The sequence below is a fragment of the Dermacentor andersoni genome, chromosome 3, assembly GCF_023375885.2.
Source record: "Dermacentor andersoni chromosome 3, qqDerAnde1_hic_scaffold, whole genome shotgun sequence".
Classification (NCBI taxonomy): domain Eukaryota; kingdom Metazoa; phylum Arthropoda; class Arachnida; order Ixodida; family Ixodidae; genus Dermacentor; species Dermacentor andersoni.
Window position 1 is genome coordinate 153,979,622 of NC_092816.1, and position 15,702 is coordinate 153,995,323.

General features: G+C 45.1%; 1 protein-coding gene across 2 annotated transcripts in view; it reads right to left on the reverse strand.

Annotated features, from left to right (window-relative positions):
- LOC126524588 (uncharacterized) overlaps window positions 1-12,398 on the reverse strand; it is a 51,233-nt gene extending 38,835 nt beyond the window's left edge. The window contains exons 1-2 of one of the 2 annotated variants that reach the window (XR_011893480.1): window positions 11,986-12,398; window positions 9,235-9,372 (exon numbers count right to left, since the gene is read on the reverse strand). Coding sequence is in view for 1 of the 2 variants with exons in the window: in XM_050172887.3 (XP_050028844.1) it covers window positions 9,235-9,372; window positions 11,986-12,274 (427 nt within the window). In the remaining variant the exon portion in view is untranslated. The remainder of the gene's footprint in view (window positions 1-9,234; window positions 9,373-11,985) is intronic. The other variant, XM_050172887.3, reaches the window with a different exon arrangement.
- Between the last annotated feature and the right edge of the window lie 3,304 nt (window positions 12,399-15,702).

Below are 15,702 nucleotides of genomic sequence, written 5' to 3' on the forward strand. Positions count from 1 at the left end.
AAATGCAAAATCCTTGAAAAGAAAAAATAAAACGAGAAATTCAAGCAGCGGTACAATGCGCCACTGCTCCAAAAGCTGTTGCACGCTCATTTTCCAGCCATATCCGCGCGGCTCTCTCCCGTCGCCCTTCCACCCCTCAGAACATGAATGGGCTGTACCCATAGCTCTACGCCGCCCCACCCTCCGAAACACAAATGGGCCATGCCAACAGGGCTGCAAGCAGATTGCTCGCATGTTACTGGCTGGCTCCTCATTCAGTGCAGTGTGGCAGTTCTCAAACAGCTTAATCGCTCGCATTCATTATTGTTGGTTGTGTAGAAGTCATTCCTGGCCAAGCAGTTTCTCAACTTTGCATGACTGGCCGGCAAAACTGAAGATGGCTCATCCACCCGCTGATCATTGGCAATGCACGACGTTGCCGGTGAAAAGAAAGCGCACGACTGTAAATTTGGAAACCAATTGCTTCTAAATGATAAGACGATTGTCGCGAACTTGCTTGCATCGAATAGCGACGGCAGCGGTGACGCGGTAGGGCAGGCTGCCTCAACGTTGTCCTCACAGGAGGCCCAGCATTATTCAGTCCCCCCTCCCCACCCTCCAGAGCTTAGTTTTCGCGAGGAACCTTCCGATGCACTACGTGAAGCACTTGGAGGCCTTGGAGAAGGATGTTGGCAATTTTCACGGAAAACATGCATGGCTGACGGACATAGGCCTTTCTCGTACAAGCCAGCGCATGGTGAGATGCTTGTGGCGATCTCTCCTCAGCGTTTCTTCTGGATTTCTCAAGCTGACAGGCTGCCATGGCAGCCTTCTCGCAATTTTTAAACGGCCCCTTTCCGGGCCACCAAAGCGATGCCTCGGCAATACTCGCATATCACTTGCCACCTGCGACACCTCTTTGCAGTTGTTATAGCAGTGCCATTCTTTAACGCAGACAGCCGCGGCTTGTTACAAGCAACTGGAGTGCCCAGGAAGCAGTTAAACGAGTGAACACAATCAGCAGCCAGGCAGAGGAAGGTGGTGGGGAGGGGCACCGGCCTCCCTGCCCATATAGTTTTCTCATATCAGCTCTGCCATCCCTCTGGTCATAACTATTATTGGTTATAACAATGGAATTTTTGTGGCACTTGAATATTGTTATAAGTGGGTCCGACTGTAGTACCTGTAGATTTTTAATTAGTCGCAGAAATGACAAAACTTTTGTTACATCGGAGTTTCGGTTGAGAGACCGAAACTTGCTCGCCCTCAGGGGGCACTGTGATAGTGACGCTACCCCTATTTAAGGCACCGCGCTTCAATAAATTCACTCTCAGCCTCAGTCCTTGTCTGCGTCTTTCTTTAGGCCGCCGTCCCGGTGTGCCCAACGTGCCCGGCATGGTGTTCTTGGCGGCCACGCCGAAGTAACATTGGTGACGAGATGAAAAGGACTTTTACTGCTGTGGGGACTATTTCCAAGCCTTACCGCTGCTACAATACTGCTACTTTTCATTATACTTCTTCGGTGGATGCCAGGGACTTTGCTCCTACTGAAATGCATCCCTGTTTTACCTCTACTACTGCTGTCGTGATGCGTCCAAGTTGCTGCTCATGCTGCTGTTGAAGAACCCCCTCTTGTATACTACTGCAACGACTTACACTAAGGACTTCAGGCGCTACTACGGTAAGCATCCCTACATCCTGCAACAACTTCTTCGGACTTTGAACGGCTCAGACGCTACCCGGACGCTAACCCTACTTCAAATGCTTCTGCTGCGACGCGTCCACTATGTTCACGGACCCCAGGTATGCCACGTCTGCTGTGACGCTACTGCTGATATCTGGGTGTGTCCTTTCTACTACTGCTTCGGCCACGGACGCTGAGTGCTACAGCGCATTTCATCAATGCTGACGTGAACTTGGACACAGCTAAGGCACAGACTGCTCCAACTACTGAGGCCTAGGACATTGCAGTCTTACTTGCGCTCCAGAGTACTCAAGCGACAACCCTGTTCGACCTACAACCATGCTTTGTGGAATTTCGCCGCCGCCTTTCTTGCAGACGTAAGGTCCCCCGTCTACATCTGCATCTCTCTTTGGGCCGACGTCCCGGCGTGCCCAGCATGGCGTTCTTGGTGGCCACATCGACATAACAATATGCATGCCACAATAGTGAGCACAAAATTGTGTAAAGTAGCCACAGACATTTTTTTTATAAATACACTTTTATTTAATGTCTCGACAGTGTAGGTGAAGTGCCTGGAAATGCACTTCGCGAACACACAGTATGAAGAAGCCAGAGTTATGAAATACTGTGGTTTATTGAAAACCATTTCAGCATAATAGAAGTAGTTCCGCTTTGCCACAAGCCAATCAGAATGCGTGGTGGTAGAACCGTGTTCAGTAGCTATGGCGTACAGAAATATTGAAGATTGGGTTGAGCAGCAGCACGTTGCATGCTTTCCAACAAAGCCAAAAATATTAGTGGCACTGCAATCGAACTATATATTTCGTGCCGACGTTCATGATGGTAGCGAAAAATTTTCTCCAATTATGAGGTCCAATCGACACAGACCCAGAGAGCCACAATTGACCCTGGGCTGGTACAATGTAAAACTATTCCAATCTCTAGCCATACACAGCGAAGCTGTGTATGGCTAGAGTTATATGTATTTTTCGTGTTGGTGCATCAACAATAAAAAGGTGAGCATGAGCCAATCCCAGAGATAGTGCAATATTGGGCTGACCCACGGCAGAGGTGAAGCAGGTTCCAAGCACTCCGCCCCTAATCGTCATCATCATCGTCATTAGACTATTTTATCTCCACTGCAGGACGAAGGTCTCTTCCTGTGATCTCCAATTATGCCTGTCCTGTGCCAACCGATTCCAACAAGCGCCTGCAAATTTCCTAATTTCATCGCCCCACTTGGTTTTCTGCTGTCTTCGACTGTGCTTCCCTTCTCTTGGCACCCATTCTGTAACTCTAATAGTCCACCAGTTATCTAACCTACGCATTACATGACCTGCCTAGCTCCATATTTTTCTCTTAATGTCGATTAGAACATCAGCTACATATACCCATTTGCTCTCTGATCCATACCACTCTCTTCCTGTCTCTTAACGCTACATCTAAAATTCTTCGAGCCATCGCTCTTTACGCGGTCCTTAACTTGTTCTTGAGCTTCTTTGTCAGTCTCCAAGTTTCTACGCCATATGTTAGCACTGGTACAATGCACTAATTGTACACCTTTCTTTTTAATGATAATGGTAAGATTCCAGTAAGGATCTGACAATGTCTGCCGCATGCACTCCAACCCATTTTTATTCTTCTGTAAATTTCCTTCTCCTGATCAGTGTCCCCTGTGAGCAATTGACCTAGGTAAACGTACTCCTTCAGACTCTAGAAGCTGACGGGCGATCCTGAATTCTTGTCCCCTTGCCAAGCTATTGGTCATTATCTTTGTCTTCTACATATTAATCTTCAACCCCACTCTTACACTTTCTCTGTTAAGGTCCTCAATCATAATAATAAATATTCACCGATGATTACGATACTCGTTAATGGGAAATTTGAGTGCAGCTCTATATGTGTTTTCATTGTGCGTGTGAATATGTTGTATTATGATTATACAGATACATTGTTTATATTAGGAACAGAAAGCTGTGAGTAGCATAGCTGGCACGAAAAATCTATACCGTGTGCAAGATAGCGAACAAAGCAAAGTGTAGCGCGACTGCCTCGCTAATCGGGAGATCGCAAAAAGCAGCTCATCAGCACAATTCACAGCAGCTGCAGCAGACAGACCTCCACTCATGCAGCACTTTGTTTCCATGCAGACGATGCGCGCTACTCTGGCGCCATATCGTAGTTATCCTCGCCGCACAGCGTGTCTTGCGGGGCACTACTCTTCTCATGCTTTCATTCCACCAACGACAAGAGCAGCCCTTTGTCACGGTGAAATCGTGCCACCAGTGTCAGCAGTGACAACACCCAAGGGATCATCACATCGAGCCTTTCTCGTAGCTGCTCACCATTGCCCCCTGAAGAAGCAGTGATCGCTGTCACCGTGATCGCTGTTCGTACCGCGTACTGACCTCAGCAGCTGACGCCGTGGACAAGTGCAGCCCTCCCCACTTCCCACCGCCTTGGCCCCCATCAGAAGCGCAGATGAGATCGCCCACACAGCTGCAGATGCCATGGGCGCCGGCAATTCAGCACATGCGCAAGCCGTTTCCCCACCGCTCCCCCTTCACGTTCGCTTTCATCTTTCACTGCGCTCGGTCACGAGGTACGACACCGCGGCATGCCGATGTTCAATGCACGAACAGGCACCTAGGAGCTGTGCTCTAATAGTAAATAATAAGAATCAATGAAATATATAAATCAAGATGCGTTGTGTAAAGTTGATGGTATACTGGAATCGTATGGGAACAGCACATGAACTCACGGGCAGGAGCGTTGCCATATACGCAAAGGACGAAATGTACATATAACCAGACATTCGACTCGCAAAGCGACAATGCCACCGATTGTGGGGATGTCTGTGCCGTACAATCGAAAGACGGAATTGCGATAGCCACTGCGTATACATCTCCAGACACACCCAAGAGTGGTATCGAGAAGTTCAAGACCATGCACCTTGCGTACGTTAGCCATGTTGACACCATCCCTGTGATCATCGTTGGAGACTTCTATGTGGACGTTTCAAAACCAGACAAGAAATGATTCCCTCAGTTTCTGCTAGAAGAGTTCATTTTGAAGTGCCGCACCAATATAAGTCACTCAACTACTCAACAACGGTGGTGTGTAGATTTAACTTTGGCTAAGAATCTGTCTAAGTTGGTAGCCAAACCAAAGCTATCGCCACTACCATTACCAAATGATGAAAATAAATGTACATACCCTTGCCTAACTTTGTGTGATAAGCTACAGCTTCGCTTGTCATCCACCTTCACAGAGCGGAATGGCTCAATTCTTTATTCCAAATCCACCATTAGCCCCTCACGATAGGTCAAAATGGCTCAGGCATCGTCCATATGAGCACAAAAACAGATTGCAACAGTTTTACATTATATCGGCCCGTGGGACAGAGATACCGGCCCGCTAACCCTGCTGCAGTATGCGCCTCCCTAATATCTAGTTCACTCGCAGCACCCTCACTCTACTTTTCGTTGTTCTGCGCCTCAGCTAGTGAGCGCCGTGCCGCTCAGCCCACTCAACCTTATTCTAGTACGCTCTAAATACAGCCACTGCCCTGGCTGTCCCAACAGCGGCGACAACAGCCGGGAGCGGAAGTGCGCGTGCCGGCCACTTGCCAGCGCGTGTGTCCAGTGTTGTAATGTCCAGCATTATAAGCACGAAAATTACAAGGAACTGTACACGACAGGCGCCTTTGCGCGGTGTGCGGAATGCGACTGGCTGCACTCTTTTTCAGGGAACGAATCCGCTCATTGTTCACGGGCACTGCTGGAGCACACATGTCGAAGCTGTTAAGGCGCAGCATGGCATGATTTCAGCCAAGTTTCTGCGTTTGGCACAGTTTGGCGCAGGAATTTGCATTTGTATCAGAACGGCGCAATTGGCGCAGGAGTCCCATCCCTGAAAGACATCTCAGAAAAATTTAATAGCCCAGAAGATAGCAAATTAAAAGGGCACACAGATTAAAAAGAGCATTCTACTTTTCAAGTAGAATCACTAAAGGTTTGATTTGCACAACCGTCACCATATCTTTTTTTTTATTATTATTTAGAAGGCCTCGCAGACCACAGACCTGTCTTCCCGCACCTTAGCGCTTTGTGTTGCATTCACATTGTGGTCATTATCACAGCCACTGCATACATCATTTCCTGTGTGCACTACTCTTCATACCCAACCAACTAACCTCCTCCCCCTTCCCCTCCCGCACCCTTGGACGCCTGCATATGTGTTTGCATACTTTGCAATAAACAGAAGCAGTTGCTAAGAAAAGGTACTATCTTGCTTTAAAACCATCATTTAAGTGACGTGGTCAAGCTCTGCATCAACCACACACACACACACACACACACGCACACATGTACGGCCAACTATCCAGCTGGCCAGTAGTGATGTTGAGGCGGCACTTGGGAATGCTTGAGAGGGACTGTCGTGGATCGCTGGTGGTAGCACATCTTCAACAGAGGAACCCCAATACCGGTGACAGTAAACAGATAGAAAACATTTGCAAACACACATTGTGGCAATTACCTTTGTGGCTTCAGAAACGTGAAGTGGGTTGTTTAAAGAGGTTTTATAGAGTCAAAGTAAAGGAGTCAAGGGGGAAACAATAGTTTTGCAATATGGCTGGCAACAGTGCTAAGGAGATGGACGAAGGTAAGGCACATATAAAAAGACACATTGTACTGACTGAGCTTTCCGAACAAGGAAATGACGTCTCATAACGTGACCACACATTTCTGGTTCAAACAGCTCAGTCAGCGCAACGTGTTGTTTGATATGTGTCTTAGCTTTGCCCATGTCCTTAGCACTGTTTCCACCTGTGAATATGAACACCCAATTATACAATGTTTTCATGTTATTAGACTTCATTGTTTTATTGCTTTGTTGGATAGCCGTCAGCACAGCAATTACACTATGGAGCCTCTATTTCTATGAGTGCAGCAAATGATTATGTTACCTTTTAATGCGACCATTTCAAAATGCACACCAAGAGCTACAACAGAAAGAAGACTCATCATGTGATCAAAACTTGTGGTGGTTGGTCTCATGGGACCAGATAACACTGGCATGTATGCACACACTATGGCTGTGCCGTGGTTCCTTCAGCAGTCGACAGGACAAGAAGTACCCCCTGTACTTTCAAGCAAAGCGCACAAGTGAAAGGGCCAATTTGACAGCTTTTGGCAACACAGTCATTGTATAGCTTTTCAAACACCACACCGGGCTTTCCGGCAGGCTCTTATGTTGTTTGCAATACCGCATGACCAGCACCTTCGCTTTTGGTGACGTGCTGTCTCCTTTTTCTTGTCTAAAGCCACTGTGCGCTTGATGCGCATTTTAAATAGGTCAATTAGCAGGTGCTGTAGTTAAGAATTTGTGGTGCTCTCGAGAAATTTGGGCTTCGTACCATTATTATGGAGTCAACAGCTAGCTAAAAATGCAAAAAATGCAGAACACAAAATTTTTCAGGTCACTGATCCTTTAAAACAACAGATGATCACAACCGACAGATTTAGTTTAGAACACAGTGAGTTTTCAGTGACATTGCTGTTGTTATTTCACCTGCTTAAAGAAGTTTTCCAAATAAACTTTCACAATGCAAGTACTCTCCAGTATATATGGCACCGTGTTCTGCCACAAGAGGGCGGCGCAATTTCTTTATTGTTAGCAAATCTTGCACTGCCCTATCTTTCAAGAGCTTCAAAACATCTTCACAAACATAATTTATTTTTCATAAAACTTAATGCAACATTCATAAAATCATAGTATGAGCCCAAATTCGTAAACATTTCGAAAAATTCAGGACAGTTGGCAGGTACCTTTAAAATTGATCACAAGTCATCTACGCCTTGATGACCAGTCAGGTGTCCTTCAGGACCCTTTTCGAAAATAAAGTTTCACCACCACCATCTGATTACATTGACAGCTTATGCCTTGTGTTTGATCACTGGGAGCTCTTTAAGACCAACGTCCAGCATCACTAGCGGCTCGCTCCAAACACTAGTTGTACCTTGCTCATCTCGCCATATGCATTTGTAAAATTAATGAATGAACACACAGGAAGCACTTCTATTGGCGGACATGCCACTTTGCATTTGGCAATACCAAGTCACTGCCCACAGTTGCGTACAACCTAGAACTAGAACTATGAGCACTTAGACTTGGATATAAATACAGTTAACGTTGACCTATGGGCAGTGGACCAAGGCCAAATCAACGTAAACAGTTGTATTCATGTCCTATCATTTTCACACCACTCAAACTTCATTCACCGTTACCATCCAGGTTGTCTGGTGAATGATAAAGAAATAGAATCAGTTACACTATCTTGGCCAAGACGTCCTTGCTGTATGTTTAAACCTCACTTTAGGCTTAGTTACACATCATACCCAACTTGGGTGAGTATGTTGAGACAAGTGTCCATGTTGAGGCTCATGAGGAGGCGCTGTTGAACCTCCAAGGACGAGACACACAAATACCCCCTAAAAAATGTTTATTTTCTATCTAAAATCTAAATGCGCATTGAGAATAAGCGTAATCAAAGAAAACAAATTTTTTCAGTGATTAAAGGAAACACCAGGCCAAAAAATGCAAGTGCATTTCACAACAAGCCATCAACGGCTTCATTTCGAAATAGTACAGACAGCTGTTGTCATATGTGAACCACAGGAGTACATTTAGTTTGCCTTAAATCGCAAGTGTGGCATCCCCTCGGCCAGAGATCTTGCATTGGCCTGTCTCTTCTGTTCGTGCTTTTAAAAGAATGCTACCCACATGCCAGACTTCTTCCTCATCCTGCATTCTTGCTCAACACCAACCAATGATTCAGAAGAACTTCAGTTTGGCCTAGTTGGCGTTTACTGCGTATCACATACATGTTCCCTGGCATATAGCCAGGGAACACGAACAAAAGTAAACGAAAGATGAATTGGCGCACTTGCCAGCGCACTGCAATGCCTGTCGCTGTGCACCTCTTTTTTAAGAGATAAGGATTCTGGGGAGAAGCCAGGACCAGACTGCACGCGAACTGATGGAGGCTTATCACATAAAAAAGAAAGGCCACTGTGTTAGTGACACTTCCATTAGGTTGTTTCAATCGGAAATAATTTTTTTTAATAATTGGTTGCCCCGCAAGGCTGACGAGTGATCTTGTTTGCTGCATTCTGCACATGTTCTATTTGTCTATATATGCTCACGGGCTGCCGTGAATAAACCAGTTGAAAGTTACCGCCCGTGTTGTTGATGTGTTCTCTTCCGCTGTCCCCGTCTTTATTTGCAATCAATATGATATGCACCAACCGATGACGTTTGCTGCCTGTGATTCATACTAGCCAAGGATGTTGCCAGAAACTTAGTACTCAATATTGAAACACTGAAGGGGAAAAAAAAACGTTTATTCTAGTATCCTGCCTGCAGACAGCAATTGCCCTTAAAGGGCTAGAAAAGCCTGCGAGAAGAATTGTACACACATGACTGCACGTATATCTTAGCTGCGAGCTTTCCAAATCTTATCAAAGCCAGAGATGCAACTCGGTTGCGGTATGGGAAGTGCGCCGTACCTTGTGAAGCGTAACTTCCAGATCGGTGGCAGGTGAAGTATGAAATCTTCGTTCCAATTGAATTCTTCTTTGCACCTGTTGTATGAGCGAAGCGACTGCGAGTGTCCCTCTCCACCTTTTCCTTCCACGACTTGAAGGCTGAACATGATCATAAAATAAAAAAAATAAATGTAATGCGTGTGCAGTGTGGCAGAAATGAAATTAGTATAATGAGAGTCCAAATATGTTCTGCAGAATATCTTTTAGAACAATGTATAAAAAAGAAACAGATGAAATAGCCTAAACAATTCTGCCTGCGTATTTTACTTTAGTGCACAGAATAAGTTGTATTCATGTTCTATTATTTTCCCACCCCTCGAGCTTCTTCACGTTCACTGTTACCACCCACGTGGTGTGGTGAGTGATAAAGAAATAGAATCAGTTAAATTATCTTGGCCAATGCGTCCTTGAAGTATGTTTTAAAGTATGTAGAGCTATGAAGATAAAGAGGCCCTGAACACTTTTTGAAAATAGTAAAAAAATGTTGCGGATCTGTTAACGATGCTCCTACAAACATGTGAGCCAGATATTACTCTACTGCATACAGCAAGTAATTTACAATGCCGTGTCAAATAACAGACGCTTGCTCTCGCATCCACAATGTCGCCATCGAAAGCAGTTGGTGGTCGACCAATGCTATTGGCCATTTTCGTGTTCGCGAGAACATTCTTAGTAATACATAATTGCTCATTTAAGCTAACTAAATGAAAAACGTATATGTCTGCAATCTCAAGATGACAGAAAAATAATTTCCTCTTTGCACTGCACATAGCTGCGTCTGCTGCACGGGGGCCTTTGAGATGGCACCAGCGTGCTGAGTAGCAGTCTACCGTGGCCGCCACGGGGTGCCGCATCGAGCCCTTTCACCGCTGCGACACTCAACCTTTCGCCAGGGTTTGCCCTCTTGGCTGCTCTGCTGTGTAGCTTCCAGTGCGAAGGGACAGCAAGTTGGGTACCGGTGCGACAACTCCACTTACCACTGAACGATCCGAAAAAATTTTGCGGCACGAGATCTGTGGTACAACACACTTTAGTAGCGAGGCCATCCTATGATCAGTTATAACAGTGTTTCACGGCCCCTTTAAATTCATCATGCGGTGGAACATGGTAGCTGCAATTACTATAACGGGCGAAACTTTCAATTTTGTTAATGACGATAAAGCATTCATTCCTGTCAGGGCAAAATTCTAGAACAAAGCACAGGGCAAAATTTTAAAAGAAGGCGCTCTTTAGTGTGCCATAAAAAAGTTAGATAAGTTAGTACCCTGACATGTGCACCTGCACAATAAAATACAGTTAACTATAAAATGTTATCATGCGAAAGTAGTGTGTTAGGGACCCAGTGACAGTAAAAAAAAAACTTTTTTGAAGTGCTGACAGTCCATTTGCTTGTTATACATCTTCTAACTATGCATTCTATGAGTGTAATTTGAAACTTTCACACACAGACTGTGCTGTTGTAAAGACAGTATATATAAGAACTGTATAGACATTTTTTTGCCTTATTTATTGGGTGGTTGATTACGAAATAGTGGGTCTGTGAATATGTGGCTAAGGGATAGCAAACACGAATAGTTTGAGGTAGCAATGAAGTTTCTATATTATTATTATTATTGCCCTCAACCAAGCTTAAAAGTTACTCATGTGAACCTAACTGTCGTTCAACCTATTAAGATTATTTAATCTAATGCACAGCCACCTGTGCTTTGTTTACTGACGCGATCTTTGCATGAGGGAGTTTCAAGTTTTCATGTTATGCAAGAGTTCATGTTATTCAAGTTTACTGGCAGCTGCCACTCCTTTATTGGTCAATAAATGGATTTACAAATGTCTCGTTATAGTCAAGTCATGCAATTTGTGCAAGTGAGTATTATACACAAACAGCACAAATAAAGTGAATGGATGAATTCATCACATTCTAAGTACCTAACTTAACAGTGACAGGTCCACAGTGACAGTTGAAAAACAGAGCTCAAGTGGTGCATCTGAAAACCAGTTGGCGTGTTACCCCACATTCCTTTCTTCTTTTCTTTTCCCCCTTTTTTCATGACTGCTGTACTGGTGGCACAATTTTGTAGAATGCAGTATCCCGTGGGTGTTTGAAAGAAGGCTTTCAGTAAATATGAAATTGAGTGGGTTGGACATGCAGGAACATTTTTGCCAACCTGTTATTTACGGTTCCGGTCGCATACCTTAATAACCTAACTAAATCTCCAATTGACAAACCCGCTAATTCACTTTTAATTAGGAACATTGGGGGGTGCAGGTTATATTTGCGAAAAAGCCAGTAAGCAAACGATGCCTATTTGATAGAAATTCCATAAGTATACTGGCGGGCAACTTTTAATGGTGGTTAGTTACAATTATGCACAAGCAAAATTTACACGTCACAATGTTTCAGCTTTAAAAAGTGGCGTTTGCCATATTCTTTCGCTTGTATACCTTAGAGTATACGACTTAGAGTCCAATATAGCCTAGGCACAATAGCAGAACCCTGCCCGTACACTTTTTTTACAGGTGTGGCGAGGTTACCTTCGCTTGCGATTGAGCCCGATCCAGATGGAAATTCTCCACCGCGATTTGCTCCCTCCTGCAACTTGCGCAAAGGAGTCAATCGCGGTTGACAATTTCGATCCGGATCGGGCATAAGCCTGGGCCATCTTGCGGCTGTAATCGCACGTCAATGTTTAAGCGAATAAATAAGCACCTTACCTGCCATTGTCGGAAAGTGATGCTGCTCGTACGTCGGCTGGAAATGATGCTCGTTAACATGGTGCGACCTGAGTTCGCCTATAGTGTAGAACACTCCTTGACACTCGTCGCACTCATACCTCGGCAACTTCTGCTGCGAAATGGGGATCTTGTGCACATTTTGTATGTGCCTCTGCACATTGCGCTTCGACGCGCACCGCTGCTCACAGTACTGACATGCAAAGACCGCAGTTTTCTTCATTCGAGAACGCGAAGAGAAGCGCGCGCTTTTACTAGTGCTAGTGTTCATGATGAAATGCCATAGAATAAAGAACCAACTTTGGAAATGCGAGCCTAAAGTACGATGCGCGAGAACGCCCCGGGTCGTTCCGGAGAACGCTACATATCAGTGTTGGCAGATAGCGCCTACAAAATACCGCCAAGAAGCTTTCCTTGTGTGTACCGAGAAAAACCCGAGAAGATAAAAAAAAAGGCCGAGTTACGGTAGCGTTTCTGATGTCATCTTTTGTAGGCAAAACTAGTGGGTTTGGTTATTGACTTTCTCGCGGGGACCTCTGGAAAGTCATACTCAACGCAGCCAGCGTGCCCACTTAGCAGCAAAGTGAGCGACCAATCAGCTGTACGTGCGAAAATCAAACTCAGAGGCGCGCCAGGCGAAGAAATCACCGATTACGATACTCCCTAAAGCGAAAATCGAGCACAGCTCTACATGTGTTTTCATTTCGCGATATCCCAAGCAAAAGAATGAGCTCGGTGGAAGATCGGGCCGACGAACATGGCCAATTAAGAAGTAGGCGGCCTGATCTGGGCCGTCTGGGAAGGGCCGGGCTTCGTTTTTGCAAGTGGCGAGCCCTTTCGCTTACCACCGGCAGGCGGTCGGCCGACGATACCGGTCCGGCGTCGTGACCGCTGGTTATATGCTGGTGTTCGGCTGACCGCGGCCGATACATGGGCCGACGACTTCCCCACGACGGCAACAATATGGCTTGTCCGCGGCCAGCGTTATTTTGGCTGCATGCATATGGTATGGTATGGTATTCCTTATGCGATGGCGCACACCCACTGTGGGGGATTGGCCAAGATTTGGGTGAAATTAGGCTATCTTTATTAAAAGACTAAAATTGGTAAAGCTAACTGGAGGAAATGAACAAAAATAAAATGTTTAAGAATTCAAGACAATCTCTTTGTAGCACTTATAAAATCCTCCACGGTTGAGCAAATATCCCTGTGGCACTTTCCAAGAGAGGGGGCTCCTAGAGAAAGGATATTTATAATTGAAAAGCTCAAACCAAGCTGTGTAAATCTTGATTCTAGATTTTTTCTTAAACAAGTGAAACGGCGGCAGAATATGAAAAAATGATCTATTGTTTCATCTTCTCCACAGACTGGGCACAGAGGGGAGGGCACCAGACCAGCCCTGTGACGATAGAAGTTTAATTTTGGTATTCGACAACGTAATCGGGTAAAGATGACTTCAGGTTTTCTTTTCTTTCTTTCCTTTTTTTTTTTTGAGTCATGTATACCGGGTGCTTTTTTTTATGCCGACTATAACGCGTGCATCTGGCGCGCCGTTGGCTTGTTGCTAGGCAACGCAAGAAAATTTGATGGAAGATTGGTGGAACGAAAGTAGGGAAACGGCAAACAACGGAGGCGTACAAAAACGGATGGATGTATGGATGTTATGAGCGTCCCCTTTGGAACGGGGCGGTGGGTTGTGCCATTAACATCTTGCTATTATACTGCCTAATGTCCTACCTAGGTTAAAAAAAAAGAATACGCTATGAACTCCCACAACCAAATTTTCTGATCTGCTATTGCGAACTGGGCTTTTGTACGTCTCTGTTTTTTGTCGTTTCCCTACTTTTCTTCCACCAATCCTCCAATCGCCTCTTACTAATCCCTATTGTGGATATGTTTACTTTTTCACTGCTCTCGCTGAACCCAAGGGCTTCAAGGAGGCCAGTGGTGCCTAAATCGACCGCTGGGTAGACGTCTTCACATTCTAATAAAATATGCTCCGTCGTTTCCCTAGCTTTACCGCAGCAAGCACATGCTTCTTCTTCCTTCTTATATCTCGCTTTATAGGTGCGTGTTCGAAGGCATCCCGATCTCGCTTCGAAAAGTAATGAGTTTCCCTTGGAGTTATCATAAATTTCTTTCCCGATTTCGCTTTTTCCTCTTAAGTAGTTACTCATGGCAGGTTTCTTTTCCACAGCTGCCACCCATGATATTATTTCAGCCTCTCTGACTTTCCGCTTGACGTTCTTTGTTGCTGTGTTTCTCACCCTACAGGCCGCATACTTGCTGGTAAGCTTCCTACTTCTTTTCCTCCACTGTGAATCAATTTTTTTCCTGTACAGATATCTCAACACCCTCCCAGCCCATTTACTTTCTTCCATATTCCTCAGTCGTTCTTCATAATCAATCTTACTGTAGGCTTCCCTCACTTAAAAATCAGTCCAGCCCATATCACCCTGCATAGCTTCATTTGTGGTCTTCCCGTGAGCGCCCAATGCGAGGCGTCCCCGTGACCTTTGGTTCCCTTGGAGTCCTGATTGCACCGCTGATTTCAAGCAAACAACCGCATTTCCAAAAGTAAGTCCTGGAACCATTACAGCTTTCCACATACCCTGGAGCACCTAGCTCGTACCTACTGTATCCCCATAGCGCTCTGTGCTTCGTTATGGCTGCATTTCTCTTCCCCTTTACTGTTATTGTTTTTTCCAGTGTATCCATATATCTATTGCCTTCGTTTATCCATATACCAAGGTATTTATATTCTTTTACCCGAGATATTTCCTGGCGCTGTATTGTCACTGTCTGTTCACTGTTTTCATTGAATACCATACCACCTGATTTTATAACACTAAATTTAAACCCTAAATTCTCGCCTTCTTGTCCACAAATATTAGCCAGACGTTGCAAATCACTTTGCTTGTTAGCTAGCAACACAATGTCGTCCGCATAAAATAAACCTGGGAGCTGCTGCTCTATTTCTGTACCTGCCTGTTTGTATGAGAGATTAAACCCGATATTACTTCCTTCTAGCACCCTCTCCACCCTCACCATGTACGTCATAAACAGCAGTGGAGATAAAGGTGCATCCCTGCCTCAGTCCCTTGTTGATATGAGCTTTCTCCTCGCTCCTCATCCCTTCCCATTCACCGCAAACCATATTTTCTAGGTAAATCTCTCTCAAAAGCTGTAGACAATCGTCACCTAAGCCTTCCCCTTCCAGAATATCCCACAGAAGGGCCGATTTACGCTAGAGCCGCCCATCGCCGCAAGCCGCACCGCAGGCGTGCGGTCGCGCGAAATATTGCACGTATCAAACACTTGTGCACAAGTCTCGGTTTACAATGTGTAAGGTATACACTGTGCACATTTTTGCACAAGTGTTTGATACGTGCAATCTTTCGCGCGACCTGTAAGCGGAGGTGCTTACATATAGGCGGGAGAGCGCTCCCCCCCCCCCCCCCAAAATTTACACACTGGTATACATTCCTCGCAAGGTTTTTGTGCAAGATCACATTTCCAGGTACCGCCTGTTGCTTCTTTTTTTTCTTTAATCGTTTTATTGGAAACCTTGTTCTTAAACATTTAAACAGAATCTTAAGGGAGTACTTAAGTAAAGGACTCATTGAAAACAACTGGCGATCACCTATCGTATTTGAATCTTTTTATATATGATGTACTTGCTCTCGGATACAACTCGAG